Here is an 18,464-nt window from a genome sequence, read left to right as displayed (position 1 = left end):
CCTGGAGCACCGGTGGCTGGCGGCGCTACAGCCGCGCTGCCCAGAGCACCAGGACAGGCAGCCATGCCGCCCGGCTGGAGCCAGCCATGCCACCGCGCAGCACAGAGCACCGGGTCAGGCTGCGGCTCTGCAGCTGCGCTGCCCCAGGAGCCCGCAGCCCACCGCCCAGAGCATCGTGCCAGCAGCGCAGTGAGCTGAGGCTGCGGGGGCGGGGGAACAGCGGGGGAGGGGCCAGGGGCTAGACTCCTGGGCCAGGAGCTCAGGGGCTGGGCAGGAGGGTCCCGCGGGCCGGATGTGGCCCACGGGCCGTAGTTTGCCCACCTCTGACATAGAGCATAATCCAAAGATTGTGAAAAAGATTCCCATTGATTCAGTGGACTTTGGATCAGGTCTATATTACACAAAAATGCAATCAAATAAAAAAAATCATATATTGAATACAGCTACATATACAAATACAGGGCCAGATGTCGAGTATTTGAAATTTCAATTGATTTTAAGCACTGTTCATCAATTATCTGGATTTGGCCCACAGATTGTAGTTACTGTACATACAGAAGAGTGGTGTATATGATTGAATAGGAAACAAAACAAGGAGCTAGATTTAAGGGGGGAAAAAACCTTTCCTGGTATATTAAAAACAATTATTTAAATACAGCTCTAATCATTGTGGCATCTAAGTGCAAAAGCCAAACATCTGAGTTTAGTGCTGTTGCAGCAGTACGAGCTAAACTGACATTCCTTTCCTAAAATTTATACAAAGACTTGCATCTCAAGCATGGTACGCACTTAGTTTTGTCAACGTTATTGATTGTTCTTTATAGCACTGGCTGCCAGAATCTTGATATCTATGTTTGTATCAGCACTTAATATAAATCTTTTTCTCTGGGATTTATAACTTTGTCAATAAAAAGTTGCTCTGGACTGAAACTTGGAATTAGAGGTCCCAGTCTCTGAGACACAGAAAATATATAACTTTGTCATAATGGGTTCACCTGGTTTTGTTTTTAAGCTGCTAAAAGTAATTTTTTTTTTTAATTAGGTTTAGTGACTTTAAATGTTCTTGGGTTTTTTTAGCTGTAGAATTGAAAAATAGTTTGGATATGAAAAAAAAGTGAAATTTAGTAGGTGATAGTGTTAAAATGGCAGATTTTTACACATATCAGCAAATTTTAAATTATCTAAATATTTTAGAAGATTTACTTCATAGGAGAATTACAAATAATATGTTGTAAATGGGAATTTTCAAGGTGATCTAACAGTACATTTTAGTTATTGCACAGTATAGAGCATGTAAATTTTGTTTCAAATATTCTTTTTAATTACCTATTTATATGCTGCAGTGCAAACACACCAAAAGTATTTTTGCAAGATCTGTTAGGTCAATTATATGTATTGGAAAAGGATTTCCATAATTTACTCTTGAAAAACTGTTAAATGTGCCATATCTATTGATAGACTGCAACCACTGAACTGAAAACCTAAATTAGTAGAGGAAGAGAAATTCAAAGCAAATTCTGACATTCTATCTGTATTTCATTGCTAGCTGGCTGCTGGCATATCAGACTAATGTGTTATATGCAATGTGTGGGCATAACTGGATGATTTGGGAACAGGCTCAACTGCAACTTTGAAAGTGACAGAACAGGACTACTTTCTAAAAATAATTTTTGTCCATTATAAAATAATTAAGCATAATCAAATCTAGTGACATCAGAGGACTAATCAACCTCTGGCTTTCCTGATGCAAAATGTTCAAATGGTGCTTACAAAACTATATGTTATCTGCAGCTGTGCAGTCTTTTGAAATGCATGTAGAATCTGCCTAGTGCCCAGACTTTCTTTCAGCGCAATCACTGAGGGCCTGATGCAAAGCCTATAGGAGTCAACAGGAGTCTTTCTAGGGTTAAGTCTACACTGCAGCTGGGAGTGAGCCTCCCGTCCCAGGTAGACAGTTTTGACTAGAGCGGCTCCAGCTAGTGTGCTAAAAATAAAAGTGTGGACATTGCTTTCAGGCTGCAGCTCGGGCACTCAAACACATCTGAGGCTCACTCCCAGCAGCAGTCTAGAAATATCCTTAGTGATTTCAATGGGCTTTGAATCAGGCCCTTAAGCAAAGATTTTCCTTTTTCCATTTTATGCACTGCATGGTCTTAATTTTCTGCAAAACAGGAAGAAGTATTCCTCTCGAGGGCTTGCTCATGTCTATTCCATTCTAGGTGTGCGCGCACCCACGTGCACAGTCATCGGAGGTTTTTGCCTTAGCAGTATCTGTAGGGTCAGCTATAGCGCCCCCTTGAGTGCCGCGCTCATGTATTGGTATATGAGGCACCGCCAACCCTACGTCCTCTCAGTTCCTCCTTACCGCTGTGACGGTTGGTCGGAGCGCCTTGTCTTGAATCGCACTGCAGAAAAGTCTGGCATTAACTGTATTTTTTTCCTGACTCCTAGGTTACTGTAGGTGGGGAGGAATGGCACTATATAGCCACACAAGGACCTTTGCCACACACTTGCCATGACTTCTGGCAGATGGTGTGGGAACAGGGGGTGAATGTTATAGCCATGGTCACAGCTGAAGAGGTACGTAAAATTACGTAGAGCAATTCTTTCCGAATGTGAGCAACTCTACCATTGTCACTGCTTCCCATTCCAATAATGTTTTTCTTTAGCAGCCCTTTTATTTTCTCCTTTTATTCCCTTGAACAGTTGTCTGGAGATAATCTACTGCTGTGACCTTGTCTTTTATAGCACTCTAGTATTTAGCTTGTCATTTACTAAAATAAAAAACAACCACCACCAAGCTTCAGTTCAGTTGTAAGACTTTGGTTTGCCAAACAAAGCAAAAATGTTTCCATTGGAATGAGAACCCTGAACTGCTCTTGGTTAAAACGACATTTATTCCCAGCTCATCCAAGGCCAGTCCTGCATACCGTCATTCTTATCGCTGAAAAGAGACCAGAAGCTGTTGTTCCTGGAGAAGTGTCCATTTAAAAAAAATCCTTTTTATTCCTATGCCAAGCAAAACAGTTGTTTTTATTGCACATGTTGCTAACTAACACTACATCCAGCTTTGAACCCTGCTGCCTTATCAGAACATAGGAATTAAAATACCACATTAGCCCAGTGTTCTGTCTAGTCCACTTTCGCATCTCTGATATAAACCAGTACCAGATTGTCAGAGGTTAGAGAGACAAATACTCTTAATGGACAGTTATGAAATAACCTGCCTATGGGGAAGTTTCTTCCTCACCTGTTGCAATCAGAAGTTGACGTATACCCTGAAGGATGAGAGTTTTTCCCTTAGATTTTTTTTTTTTTTTTTTTTAAAGTCTCTTTAATGCAGGCCCGCTGACAGCAATTCTGAATCCGTCACTTCCAGGACCGACCGCCGTGGCCAATCGCACTGGCCCGCAGCACAGGGCCCACAGCGGTCGCGCGTGCCTAGGAGCCCTGCAGCCTGCCTGGACGACTTTTAGATCGCCCGAGCTCCTGGGCAATTGCCCCCTTTGTCCACCCTGTCGGCGGGCCTCCTTTAATGTAACTGTGGATGTTCTCATTACCCATCTAAATGTTCAAGCCTTGAGCCTTCTCAACCCTTGGACTAAATGATATTTTTTCTGGCATTGAGGTTCCATTCATTTAATGCCATTCAGTTTCTTGGGAAGCCCCTTGTTCTTCTCTTACGAGAGAAGATAAAAAGGAGTACCCAGTTTAGCTGCACAAGTGGTTCTGTTTGTGAGAATTATCATCATGACACTACAAGAAGAATCATTTTAATTTTGCTTTTTGCGGTTCAGGAAGGAGGAAGAAGCAAGAGTCATCGCTACTGGCCTAAACTGGGCTCTAAGCACAGCTCAGCCACTTATGGGAAGTTTAAGGTGACAACTAAGTTCCGCACGGATTCTGGATGCTATGCTACTACGGGGCTGAAGGTCAAGCATCTTTTGTCTGGGCAGGAGAGGACAGTGTGGCACTTGCAGTATACTGACTGGCCTGATCATGGTTGTCCAGAAGAAGTCCAAGGCTTTTTATGTAAGATCCCTTAATTAATGCACACGTTTATGGTCAATGAACATGTTTAAGACCCAAGGGAGCATTGCACACTTTGTAGCTTCTGTCAGCCAAACTCATTGCACATGCCAGGGGCTCCTGGCGTCCCTCCTTTCCAGCCCAAAAGCTCCCTGTGTGCCATCCTCCTATCCCCCTGTATTTCAGGGGCTCTCTGTAACTTCCCCCCTTCTCCCCACTGCCAGTGGCTTTGTGTGCTCCTTGCCCCTCCATTTCCACTTCACCCCCATCCCAGGGTTTGTGTGCCCTTCTCATTGCAGGGCCCCCCATTCTTTCCCTCAAGGCAGGCACTCTGTCTGCACCCCCTCCCCCATATTTCCCCTTTCCTCCCATGCTAGGGGCTGTCTTCAGTAATCTTAACTCCCTACCTGCCCAGGAGGTGTTTTAATTATCGGACTGTTAAAGTGTGGGAGGTTTGGGTGAGAGGCAAAATTCTCAACCATTGACTGTTATTAATTCAGTACTGTTCCTTACTACTTTATGACTAATAAACACTTAAAATGCCAGTAATAGTAATGCTACCGTAATGACCCTAAGGAATGCATACCCGTTTTATTTAACTTTACAACTGGAGGGAGGAATATGCAAATAGAATTTTCAGCTTTGCCAAGGAAGTGACTCAGGGTATTATGGGTTAGTAATGGAGTTTTCACCCACCACTTTAAGTTGGGCTACTCCTGTTTCTCATTGTATTTCCAAGCTTTTTATTTATTTATTTATTTTTAAAAGGACAGTCTTCCAACATTCAACTGCAGCAATTGGGAAGCTGTAAAAATTGAAACCTAGCTGTTCATCGATACAGCTGGACATGGAGGTCATGATTCTCCACTGCTGTACACCTAATGGAATCACTTCCACTTGTGCAAAATAGGTGTAAAATGCCACCCTTCTGATTTTGCTTGCACAGGTGGGAAAGACTGCACAGGGTGCAGTATAATGGTGAATTAGGCCCAGAGACTTCATTTCTGCGGTTCAAACAATTCCTGCTGGAATAACCTTGGGAGAGACCCATACCCAGGTCAGAACCTGAGTGTCCTGGTTTGCATTGTGTTTTCCCAACCAGCTGAGCCACTAGGATATCTGAAATGTTTATACTTTAATAAGCAAAAAGCCACTATTTTGGAGAGCATTAGAGCTAGACGAGAGGACTCTCAGAGATCCTTACACTTTACAGTAGTGATTACAGGAAAGCCACAGAGATCTGTGTCCAAAAAAAGTCCTAATACCTGCTGAAAAACAAACAAAAAAGTAGAGACATGGTTGACATTCTCACTCATTCTACAAGGGAAGGAAAGAAAAGGGCAGATGGATGCTCACTTCCCATCCGCTACTGGCTCTGGCAGGCGGTAGTTTCAAGGGGACTTAGCTGTTGTTTTTGATCCCAGCCTGTTAATAGCAGGAATTGCTGTAAGTAATGTCTAGAATCATCTGCTTTGGGGAGCTAGGGATTTGCAGAGGGGAAAACAGAATTTAATTTTTTAAAAAGAACTATTTAATTTAAGGGACCAAACTCCCAAGTAATAATTGACACCCAGCTGGTACTCGCTGGATTCAGTGCTGTTCAGTACACAGTGGCCAAATAATTAGTGTCTTGTAGGAACTGTAAATTATTGTCACTTAAAAAGAAAACTGACTTTCTCATCAATTTTTCAACTTTTATGTGAAGCCATATAGGATTTTACAGCATAATTTGCATTTTATCTTACAGCCTATTTGGAGGAGATACAGTCGGTACGTCGCCATACCAACAGCGTGTTGGATGCTAGCAACAATTGCAACCCGCCAATCGTGGTTCACTGCAGTGCAGGTGTAGGGAGGACAGGGGTGGTTATCCTAACAGAACTGATGATTGGCTGCTTGGAACATAACGAAGTAAGTAAACTTCCCCCTTAATAATTGCTTTTCCCTTAGCTGGTCCATTGAATAATTTACTACATTTGTGTTGGGGCAAACTAGTCATAAAATATCATCCATCTCATTGCGTTAGTGTACCCAGACACAGTGAGCAGAGATTTGACACTAGCTGCCATATATCAGAGGGGTAGCCGTGTTAGTCTGAATCTGTAAAAAGCAACAGAGGTCCTGTGGCACCTTTAAGACTAACAGAAGTATGTACCTTGACAATTTTGTAGGTATTGTTTTTATTTTTATTATTTTAATAAAGCACTGCTGAGATAGGACACTTGCCCCAAAGAGTTTACAATCTAAATTAAGATGGGTCTGTACCTGTCTTAATTAATCAATCTGGAGACAGAACTGTGTAAAAGAGCAGATTGAGAGCCGCTGGAAAAGTGTGCTGGGTTCCAAACCGGTTTGGACTATTGATTTAGTTCTCTAGCTTCTGTCTTCAGTGTTCTCTCTCTCTCTCTCTCTCTCTCTCACTTTCACTGTCTTTGGCTTCTAGACTGGAACAAAGCTCAGCTGTGACTCAAAAATAACAGGAAAAAAGGTTGATGGGCCACAGCCAGTATTATGAGACCTATTACACAGGCTGGCACTCTGTTAGACTATCAACAACATAAAAGTTACAGTATGTAACTACTTGTTGTTCTGCTGTGTTCTTTGTCATTGGGGAACAGTGCAGCAAAAACACTACGTCCTGAAGAAAAATATGATGTTGGTGTACAATGCCAACCTCAGGAAAACAGCTATTGAAATGAAGGGGCTTCCTTCATCGAGTGAACTGCTGGAAGACTTTAATCCCTTGTGCCAGATCCAGCCTGCGGGCCGTAGTTTGCCCACACCTGTACGATAGCAATCAGCATAGTCAGATCCCAGTATACCTGAATCTAGCACTAACCTGGCACTCTAACGTGAACCAGTGATCCTTGCCGCAATGCCCCTTACGTGAGAAAGATGTTTGTAGTGTGGAAGGCAAAGCTAGTAATTGTTTTAATTCTGTATCTTACTAAATATCACCTTTACAAAGCATTATTAATCTCTTGTTGACAGATACACTGTGGTGGGTTTTGAATCCAAAGATTCCCCCATTCCTGGAATAAAGTGGTTAACTAAGCTCTCCTGAGATAGGTCGGGGCCGGCCTGTTGTACATCCTTGTAAGGCTGACTATAAATATAGACGTTAGATGTGTGCTCAGTGTTACACACACACACACAAAATAGCTCTGAGATGAATCAAAGCCTGACCCATGTGGTGATGACACAGAAAGTGACTGATCACCAGATGTTATTGGCCCAGTAGAAATCAACAAACTGTCAAATGCTGAGACTGGAACTTGGGTTGTGCAGGCCCAAACTGGTTTGCTGCCCCCCCCCCTTTTTTTTTTTTGGTCTTGTCGTTGTTCAGGCAAGTTCTGACATGGCTTGGCTCAACATGACCTAATTGCTTTTCTAACCATCACATTCCATGCTGAGGCATTCTGTGGTTTAGCAGTGTAAACCCAAAACAGGAGCTTATGCTCTCATCTACACAGATTTGAAAATAAAATGAAAATCCTCATCACAATTTCTCCCCTTCTTGGTATTTATGTGCCATCTATAACTACTCTCCGGTTAGGGTTGCCAACCCTCCAGGATTGTCATGTGATGAAACCTCCAGGAATACATCTAACCAAAACTGACATCCCGTCTCCTGTAACAGCTCATTTGTGGAATGGCATAAATATGGCTCTACTTTAAAAGTTGTGATCACCGGTGTTGCCTGTGAACTGCACAGCCGTGCAGCAGTCTTGTATATATGGTGCAGGTCAGGCACCGCTGCTCTCATCTTCTCTGTGGTGGCTCCAGCAGGGATGTGGTGTAGTCCTTTAAGAACCTGTTCTGCTCACCCCACCCCACCCATGACAGAACTTGTGCAGGCATGCTGCTGTGGGAGTGGAAGCGCCTCTGATCTCAGGGACACACTGGCTGGGAGGAGGCGGTGGCAGCTCTGGGGTGCCCCTTGTGCAGGAGCTTAGGTGAGGGGCCTGATTGGGCTCTACAGTGTACTCACATGTGCACCCATGCACGCACACAACACCCTCTTTGCACACCTCTCACCACACGCACAGCCCCCCTCCACACACCCGCACAAACCTCCCATACATATCCCTCACTTCAAGTGTAAGCTTGCCTAAGGACAAAAATATAGTGTCCAGTGGAGTTTGTAACCTGCTCAGTACAAAACAAACACACACAACATTTAGAGGGAACATTGGTGATCATGTCAGTTTGGGCTTATTTAATTAAAACTAGGGGCCTCCATCGTTTTACGTAAATACACAGAAATGTATATGAGAAAGTGAAACACTTTCTAGAAACAATTCCCATAATGCATGGAAACCACACTAGTTTCCTAACACAGAGAGCCTCTGGTGGCTAAAAGCTGAACCAATTATATCCTTGTCCCTTTGCCCTGACCTCATTCTCATAATGCTGCTGACTTCAGCCAAAAGATTTTTAGTTCGTTCCAACTTGTGCTTCTGGAATGAAAAGTATAGTATAGCATCGCTGTAGAGAGTCATGGGTTTTCCTCTTTCAGCATGTAAGAAACAACACACAGCTGTTGTTCCAGGAACCTGGAACAGGGTCCATAGTAATGTGGAGGTTGAATGCAAACCTCTTGGCTGTTATCTTCTTGAGGGTTCTTGCTAGTTTTATTCCCAAAATCATCCACATTCCACCCAAATTTGATGCTCCCCCCCTTGTTAATGAAAATAGTTTACATCAGAAATAATGAACCTGAGGTTATGGAAAGAATTATTTACACCAAATGAATGAATTTCTCAGTGCTTTAAGTTTCCTGCATGAATAGTACTTTGGTCCCTCAATTTGGGCCTTGGTAGTTTTGAGCGCAATAGCTCAATGATTTTTGAACTACTCCTCACATACCTGTTCTAACAAGTTACCTATGTTTTTTCTTCTTTTGCTCTCTCAATGCAGGCAATAAAATGCTAATACTTCATATATTTTCCAGTGAATTCTAATGCTTCATCTTGCAAGCCTCTCTTTCACATAATCTGGTTCATGTCCTGGCTTTGATAATTAAAGAAGGTCAGAGCTTCTCTGTCAAGTGTCGGGTTTCTGGGTCTTGTGGACATTGCCAGTGACTTTCCTCTTTTTTGGCGAGGAACTGAGTGGCCTGAAAAGAGGGAGCAATAACTGCATCATACTGTCATGATATATTTGCCAATCCTTCTGTTCCGGCCAGGGACCCAATGCTGTTTGGACTCTTGGTTGCTTCCCGTGATTTGTAGAACCTTAATGTCCTTCCTCTATAAGTAAAATTGACCATGAATCACAGTGCAAATGGCTACCATGCCTGCATGCACAGTGGATGGCAGAGGGGAGTTGACCCAAGAAATTAAGTTTTGATTATTGAAATGCTCCATTTTCCCAGCATATGACTTGTCAGGTAACATGACACAATTAGTTAATTTTGGACAAGCTGAGTGTGGCTATATTTAACAAGGTAGGATTGTAAGAGATTGCTCAGTTTCCTGAATAACCTTTCACTACACACACTCAATCAGTGGTACCATATGCGGTAACAGTAATACATAGCTGGAAGGCACCAGGTGTTCAGTGTTAAACCTATTGAAGTTAATGTTAAAATTACCACTGACTTCAGTGGAAGCAGGATTGGAACCTTGGTATCCTTTCATAGTGTGTATAATATACATGTATATTCCTTGCTATAATGTGGAAGGTAAGGCCAAAACTATAAATGAGTTATCTTTGTTCTTTCCTTACACTTAGTCAAAGGAGGGTTCTGTTGATGTTGGGTTTGATTAACACACAGCCTCACATCTTTGTCACCTTCACTTTCCAGAAAGTGGATGTTCCGGTGATGCTGAGACACCTACGGGAACAGAGAATGTTCATGATTCAGACCATCGCTCAGTACAAATTTGTCTATCGTGTGCTCATCCAGTTCCTACAAAACTCTAGACTCATTTAATCTCCTTAGAGATCCCAGACGCAGTATTGTGGATTGGACTGAACCTTATTGGCAAGACAGACACATTCCTTTGACAAACGTGTCTTTTATCATGGTGTGCAAATATTGCACGTGCTCAAGTTGCCTCAAAAGTAAGGAGTCCTTGTTCTTCCGTAGAGAGTACCACAAATTATTTTGTACAAGGTAATTTATTTTTCATGGAATAACTTCTGAATTTCTTGAACTTGTAAAACTTGTGGTGAGGTTTGAATTGACATAACTGATCTGCGTTGCCAAGTGTCCATAGGGAAGGTGATCCTCTCCAGGGGTGTTCTGTTGACCTGTATTCTGTTATATGGTTTATGAAACGAACAGGTCTTCAGGGATAGGCTTTTTTCCAGTAAGAACATTTTAGAGCCAATTTTGTGGCTTTCACCATGAAAACAAGACCTGCTAAAAGCCAGTTAAGACTCTGTAATGGGCCAAATCTGATGATAAATATAGAGAAGATACAATGCAGAGAACCCAAAACATGCATCCATAAATGAATGAATGGATGGAAGCATTACAAAGTAAGCAGTAGGGTATTTCAGGCAGGAAAGCTGGGTGTGTGGCATTACCCCTTGGCTTGAAGTGGTTTCCATCATATACAGGGTTTACAGTTTTGTTCAATGGTTCTCCGCACCCCCACTATAAAAATTGTTCCAACGCCACTATAATCAGGTGTACAGAGACCTCAGATGTTCAAAATTTGGCAAGAATTACCATTGCAGCTTAGTACTTGACAAGAAGCCATATTACACCTTTGTTAATATCCACCAGCCTTTGATCCCTTCCTAGATAAAGAGCTGTAATACTCTTGCTAGCGCCCTGAACCCAACCACGTTGTAGTCAGTGGGAGTCTTTCCATCAACCTTAGTGGGCTTTGGATTGAGCAATAGAAAAATGTCAGCCAATTGCAGCCCAGAAAATAGAAGTCAGACATTATGTTCTCACAAATGACTAACCCTTTCATTGTTGTCACAAAGCCAAATCCCACTCACCTTATTTAGGCAAGGAATGTCATTAAGGTTGAGACATCTCATCTCCAATCGCAGAGTTTTGTTTTCTGCACAAATCATTCTCAGTCACTTAGATGGTTTACTTTCTAGCCCTTCGTGCAGTGCCCGTGATCTGTGCTCTCTGACCTAGATCCCTGTGTTCTGTTTACTATCCTGGCTGCTGCCAAAATAGTGAGCTGAAGTTTTTTGCTTACAGACTGCTCCTGCCCTCAGATCCTTTCCCAGTCCATGTCTCGCAGTTTGACCATATCACACACCAGCCCTTCTGGCACTGGCAAGCTTTATTTCTTAGCTTTCATTTCCCCCACCCGGCCCCCTGCATTAAATTGCAGAGGCCATTTGCCCACTCAGGTTACCATTTTTATCCCAGGTCTCTTTGTATCCTTTCTCTCCTTTTATTTATATTCCAGTAGCCACTGAAGGCCCCAGTCTACTACATCACATAAGGAGAGAAAATCCCTGCCCCAAAGAGTTTACAATCTGAATAGACAAGACAGACAGATGGGGAGAGCAAGGAAGTGTTGTTATCCCCATTATACAAGTGGGGAGGTGAGGTACAGCTACTTTAAGTGACTTACCCAAGGTCACACATGAAGTCTGTGGCAGGAGCCGTGGGTTCCATTTGTGGCTCTAAATCCCAGGCCAGAACCTTAACCACCAGACCATCACTTTCCTCTCTTTTCCCTCTGCCTTCCCTTGAGACTGGCTGACTGTTCCACATCCTTTGTGCAAGTTCCCTCCTCTAGATCATTAATTTATTGTCCAAAAGTGATAGCTGCTGTACTTAAAAAAAAAAAAAATGTAATTAACAGTATAGTAATTAACAATATAGTAAATAACAGTATAGCTGGGTGGTGCTGACTCCTAAAAAACCAAAGCCACCATATCTTAGAAAACTTAGTACAATGGGTCAAATTAAAATCCAGTGTAATGTACTGAGCTCAGTGAAACTGCATTTGCTTTCATCAGCTCTCAATTTTAGCCCCATATGACTGACAGCCCTGATCTTGTAGTGCAGTCTTCATGATGCACCCCCACGGCAACCCCCAGAAGCCAGGGGCAGGAGTCCACTTGTGTACATCACCGTGCAAGGCCCAAGCTGGCTTTGCTTGAAATACCAGAAAACATTAAAGAATCCAGGCATAAATGTGGTTTCAGTCAAGGGTTTGCTTTAAATGTATGCTAGCGACACTCTATTACAACACTTGTGAAAGAAATGGATGGAAGAGCATTTTGAGTCTGGTATAGTCACTTGGCAGTACTTTGGATGGGGCGATTTTCTGTTAGTTTTGAGCAGAAAAAAGGAAGCTTAACTTTAAAAAGTCTACTCGGGCCGTTGCTATTACCTGACTGAGCTTATACAATGTACAAATCAGGGCCAAATCTCCCCCCCCCCCCCCCAAAGGACACATTTACTGCTGTCATCTGTGTTTTATTTGCTTTATCCTGGCTAGCCATGACCCATTATATAGCTTCCACCCATCTTACTCTAGAAACAATCTAAACTGGATGGGTACATAGTGACTGTAGGTGGGTTTAGAGCCATGCTCCCTAACCCCTAATCTGGAAACACCCACTGTAGTCCAGCAAGCAGAGCCTGCGGTGTGTCAACTTTATAGGAGAGCCAGGATTAGGGTGAAACATTGCACTCAGTATGGTCACCCCCAGCTGCTGCTTTTTCAGAACTTGTCTTCCGGACTTTGGCAGCCAAATGTAAGCTCTTCTGTTTGTTCTGATTAAAGCTGTTTGCAAAGGCCATATAATTGTTTTAAACAAATGGTTAAAGGCTCACTCCTACAAGATTCTGAGTGCCCTCAACTTCAGTTGGGAGTTGAGGACACTCAGACCAGATCCTCAAAGGTATTTTAGATACTTAACTCCCATTAGGCACCTAAATAAATACCTTTGAGGCTCTGGGTCTGAGTGCCTTACAGATGTTGTTTATGCTGGTAGCTTGGCATTTACAGTAACATACTAGGGTGAAGGCATAATGGTGAGAAAAGAAAATACAGGTTTCAGTTTCAAGCCACCAAAGGATGGTTAGGAAAAAAAAAATATAGACCTAGTTAAACTATCTTGATATTATGTTTAAGAATCAGCTGATTCTTCAGTCATCTTTAGTTTTCCTCTAATGCCTTCTGCCAGTGCCAACATCTCTCTTGTTAAATTAGCAGCAACCATTTAAAGTCTTTTCAGTGGCATCTGCATGGTAATTGCACAGAGATGCTTTATATCTGGGAATCAGGCCAAGGAATAAACCTTGAAGCAAAGTGTATTAAATTAGTTATCTCGTTATAGCTTTTTGAATAATTTCCTAATGATGAATTAAGTTTGAACTCAGCGCTGTCAAGTTCCATTGCTCCATTTGGATTTGAAAGGTAGAAAATCAGAAGGGAAAATAATTGTTCCTAGGTCGCCTTAGTCAGGTATCTTGGCGGAAATGTATATGACTACTGCTACTTTGGATCTTCTGTAAGCACAGGAAAAAAAGTTATGAGAGAGCATAAATAGCTGTGTTAAAAAGGAAGAAAATTCAGCACCATTGTCGTTACGTGGCTTTTTGTAGTGCAAAGGCACATTATAGGTTTCTTAAAAAAAATAATAATTATAAAATGGCACCAAAAGCCTTTCAACATTAGCAATAGGTGCCTATTAATGAGCCAGATAGATGGTCACATAACAACCACTTTCAGTTGGCTACTAAAATGGTAGCTGGAGTTTAAGGTGACTCACTCTTTCCCTTTTATTGAAAGCTTGGTAATTTTAGACTTTTCCTTTTGTCTGACTTCAGTGTATTTTTCCTGCTAGATTTTATCTTGACTAGATCAGCTAGTATCTTAGATGAACTGAGATGGTGTATGTCTCCAGAGCTTCCTTTCTAGTCCCATTTGTAACTGTAACTTCATCATGCCAGGGTTTTACAGTTGAGAGAGGTGAATCTACTCCATATTGTAGAGGAAAAACGGAATATTCTGATGCTGAAGGACTGCAGCTTTATCACACCCAGGTTCTTTGGAACATATTTTCTTCACCTTAAGGGAAGGACAGGAATAAGCATTTTCTATCCAATTTCATTTGTTACAGTAGAAATGAAAGCATGGGACTTAAAGGAACAGTATCTTTTCATTTCTCTCCTACAATTTAGCATCTGGGTCTTTTACAAGGAAAAGGAGAATGAAAACTCTAGTTATATTTGTGGTTTTCATGCTGTATTCACATCAAAGCATGGGCAATGGGTAGTTTGCAAGAAACCACTTTTAAAGCACCAACTCCCACAAATTGAACTGCACAGCTACTTGAAGCAGTTCTGAAAACTAACTCCAAATAGACTTCTTCCAACTCTTGCCAGTTTCTATCTGACACACTCACCCATGTTATATCCCTGTGGATGTCTTATGCTCCTTCATCTACTTCATAAAAGGGAATTTTAAGTAGATCTAAGCCTGCATTCATTTTTTTTCTAGATAAAATGTTACTGTTTAACAGCCATAACTTTTGTGGTTTAATATTAAACATGTTGAACTGCTAATAGTTAACATTGACCCCAAATTCCATAGTACCCAAGTCCCCAGCTCATGGGTAGAGTTCATGCTCTTAACTATATATAGGTCAGGGATGGGGAAAATGGCTTTGCTAAATTTAGAATTCACTTATAAATAGTTTGATCAGAACTTATGGAGTTCTGAAGTTTGCATTCCACTGCACTTTGCGGCGTAGAAGGGATGGAGCTCTGCCCAGTGCCTGAGGCTCATCTGCTCTGTCCCTGGCTGCCTCAACTGACCTGCCACAACACGCCATGCCAGCAGCTGGCTGCTGTCTCTGCAGGAACCCTAAACATGAGGGTTTCCTCTGATGATTTGAAGGTACCGGCTGCAGAATTTGGGGCCATTTTGCCATGCATATAACTGGTAGATGGGCATGTGACCAGGCACAAGTAGGGCAGGGCAGGGCGAGACTCTGCATGCAGGAATACCCAGCTTCACAGTCTGATACAATGCTCTCTAGTGGGCTGGAAATTGAGTTACATCCCCTTGGGCACTGGCAAGGTCCCTAAGCACTGAATGGGGTTTCAGAGTTAGTGGAATATAGTCTTGAGGCTTTCATACTAAACCTGATGTAACTTTGTATTGTAGGTGGTACATTAACAGTGGTCAGATGTTGTTTGATTTGTTTTGGATTGAGAGGATAGCAGACTGTGGTTATTCTTTCACTAATTTCACCTGCTCACATTACTAATGCAGTCCAGACATTTAAACCAAATTCATTGAAGGACACTTCTGCCCCATTAGCTGTGGCTTATTTATCTGTTGTCCCAGCTCCAAGTATCATTCAGTATTTATAGAATTAAAAACATTCTGGACTTAGAAGCCGGAGGCTTTAGGGTAAATTCTTTTAGGAAGTTTTGTTTAACTTTTGTTTTAACGTCAACTGTTATTTACCAGACAATGTGTGTGTCAAAAATATATTTATATTCATCCAGTTCTTCCAGCAAATAAAACCATAACATGCTCTACCTGAAACCACTATAAAATTCCCCAGCCTATCCATGCATTTGCCAGTTGATCAGTATTTCATTGCATACAAAGGATAGCCTTTCTGCATCTGATGCATATGCAACTCTATTGTGCGCTTTACAGGCACAAGAAATGCAGGACTGTGCACCTTGGCAGCAAATGGAAATTTACCAATATACCAGTAGCCCTAATTGAAGAATCCCAGCACCATTTCGAAATAGTGGAAATAAAACTAACATTTCTAAAAACAAATAAACTCTTTAAAATTTGCAATTTATTTTAATGTCAATATTCACCTATCTAGAGCCTCAGTTCAGCACTCCTTATACAGGTAAGAGTCCTAAGCAGCTCAGGAGGACTGGTGCCTGAGTGAAATGGAGAGGAATTGATTAGAATTTAATAACTGCAGTTTTTCTTGCAAAGATCCATTCTCTTGCTGCTATTTTTTTAAAACAAATCAACAAAACTAGAAGCATTTTGTTAATGGGATAATTGGCCTGTTGAGGTTGTGCCTTATAGAAGACATTTTCCCCACTAGTAAAGTATCTTACTGTTGATATTTTTCAAAGGAAAAAAAGTTTACACATGTATAATTGTGTGGGACATATGTTACATAACATGTTAAATTAGTTTTACATCACTGGACGTTCTATTTTACTTCAGTATTTCAATGCTTGCTTTTGTATTTGTTCTGTAACTCTGTACATTACAGTTAAGGCCAAGACAATGATTTAACAATTTCTCAGCCTCATAGTATGTATACATTTTGTAGACAATTGAGGTCAATTTCCACACCCCCACCCCTTTTAATTCAAGATGAATGGCATACTCATTTTATACTATTGAAAGTCTTTAAAAAAAAACCTATGCATGCTATTTTATATTTTAATGTATATTATTCATATCAGTACATAAGCTTATGCTTATCAGTTTTATCTTGTGTATAAAACTGATTACTTTTGACAGTATTTTTGCACTGTTTCTCTTCTCTTTATAAAAAGAACTATTCAGCATTAGATGACTGCAATAACTTTTTTACATCTTTCACTGCCTTTGTGTAAATAGTTTCCTATATGCCTTTTCGGATGTGAGACTCATGACTCACTAAGCTTTTTTTGTAAAAGACTGTCTATCCTTTGTATTCATAGTATGCAATAAACTTTTTCCCCCCCCCCGAAGGAAATTCACTTGTTTTTCTTCCTGTCTAGCTTAAGGTTTTAAACGTGCACCCTTCACTGCAGTATTTGAGCCCCTCCAATGTTTCTTTGGTTGGCACACCAACGGCCTTAGTGGATGGACTTCATAGAATTTTCTACTCTTCTTCCTTCCCTGACTCTGCTGCTTGGGGTAGGATTATAAACATTGGTAGTAGTTGTCAACATCATTCCAGTTATGGTGAGAAAGCGCTATCAAAGAGAGGTACTGTAGCAGTTCCTGGAAGTGGTTACACAGGATTAGTCTAATCTTCTCGTGCTCAGAGTCAAGAACAGCGGAGCGGAGAGGAGAGATGGAGTGTCAGCCTGCTTTGTGTGTGTCACTTTGTGGATTTTTCTGTCAATTAAGGCAGCTTACGTCGATCTAACTTTAAGCATCTACACTAAAATGTAGCTCCTACTGATATAACGCGCTCGCTACACTGCCTTAACTCCACCTCTTAGGTCGACGTAGTCTCAATGTAGCCCTTCGGTTGATGTAGCTGCAGATGCTGTATTGCTTACATCAACAGTTAAATCAGTGCAAGTGCTCCTGGTGAGGACATGCACCACTGACACAAGGAGTGTAGTATGGCTATGCAAAAGCAATTTAATTACTGCGGTGGTTGTAAGCCGATTAACTTACATAGACTTAATTTTGTCATGTAGACTTTCAGAAAGGACTTGAAAAACTTGGTGTGGTTAGCCCTTCCTGGACTGGAGAAACAAGCCTGCTTACACAGGGTGGAGAATAAAGGCAGATAATCAGCCCTGGAACTGAGGGGAAACTGAGGCAGCAGCTAGCCTGAAGCCAGTCTGGGTAGGTGGGGTGCTGCTACAAAATAATGACCATCTCTGATTTCTCATGCCCGCTCTGCAAGCTGTAAAACTGGTACAGTATGTTTATGTAATTTAACTCCATACCTGATTGACTTTAAATGTGTAACTAAGAGGGAAAGGGAGCCTCCTCGATTCTTAAAGACAGCCAACCCATCCCCCTCTGTCCAGCCTCATTTAAAAACAAACCCCATGTTTCAATTTGAGTTTCTTTTGGATTCTTCTGGAGGTGGGGAAGGGGGTGCAAGTTGGTCTCCAACTCAGCAACTAACAGACAGGGATGTTCTGGCTCCTCTGGCGGCAGCTCCCTGTAATATGCTGGAGACAAAAGGGCTTCTCTCTAACAAGGCAAGGCGTGTCCACTTCAGACCAGCTCACTTTACCCCCAGCCAGTGTCCCCGTTACAGGCTCCCTGCAGCCAGGTACTCCCCAGCCTAAGACTGTCTATGGAACCCTGTGAAGGCAGGGTTCGGGATAATAGCAGCAAGTTATGGCACCTTCCCTTGTGGGTTCAGCATGAAGGCGAATCCAACTTCATCACCCTCCAAACCCATGGAACTGAAACCTTAACCCCTGGCCTATGCTAGGTTAACCCCTGTGACAGAGGGTGTAGTCCAGCTTATGCCCCCGAGTGGACAAAGGCCTATATGTGCTACCTCTATAGAAGCTGCTACTGTGCCTACAAACACTCTGAGTTGAAGTACATTGGGGTGGGAGCCTACAACAATTCCTCTTAAGCTCAATGTTTTTGAAATGGAATAAAATTGGTAGGAATAGAGACATTTTCAAGGTCCTAAAGAAGAGTACTGGAAACAATGGATATAGGAAAAGTAGCTGCTCAAAATATTTAATTCTTCAGAGAGTAAGAGAAAATTTGTCACAAAATTAGGGCAAGCACAAAGCAAACAAGTAG

The 18,464-nt window shown here is 41.9% G+C and overlaps 1 protein-coding gene across 1 annotated transcript in view; it reads left to right on the top strand.

Annotated features, from left to right (window-relative positions):
* The window catches only part of PTPN14 (protein tyrosine phosphatase non-receptor type 14), a 100,891-nt gene extending 90,924 nt beyond the window's left edge, over positions 1-9,967 (top strand). Inside the window, exons 15-18 of the mRNA XM_065401516.1 lie at positions 2,452-2,580; positions 3,798-4,032; positions 5,777-5,940; positions 9,839-9,967. Coding sequence (XP_065257588.1) covers positions 2,452-2,580; positions 3,798-4,032; positions 5,777-5,940; positions 9,839-9,967 — 657 coding nt within the window. The remainder of the gene's footprint in view (positions 1-2,451; positions 2,581-3,797; positions 4,033-5,776; positions 5,941-9,838) is intronic.
* The last annotated feature ends 8,497 nt before the right edge of the window (positions 9,968-18,464 follow it).

Source organism: Emys orbicularis, chromosome 3 (genome assembly GCF_028017835.1).
Source record: "Emys orbicularis isolate rEmyOrb1 chromosome 3, rEmyOrb1.hap1, whole genome shotgun sequence".
NCBI classification, from domain to species: domain Eukaryota; kingdom Metazoa; phylum Chordata; order Testudines; family Emydidae; genus Emys; species Emys orbicularis.
The sequence above is the reverse complement of the archived record's forward strand: the minus strand, read 5'-3'. Positions and strand labels throughout refer to the sequence as shown.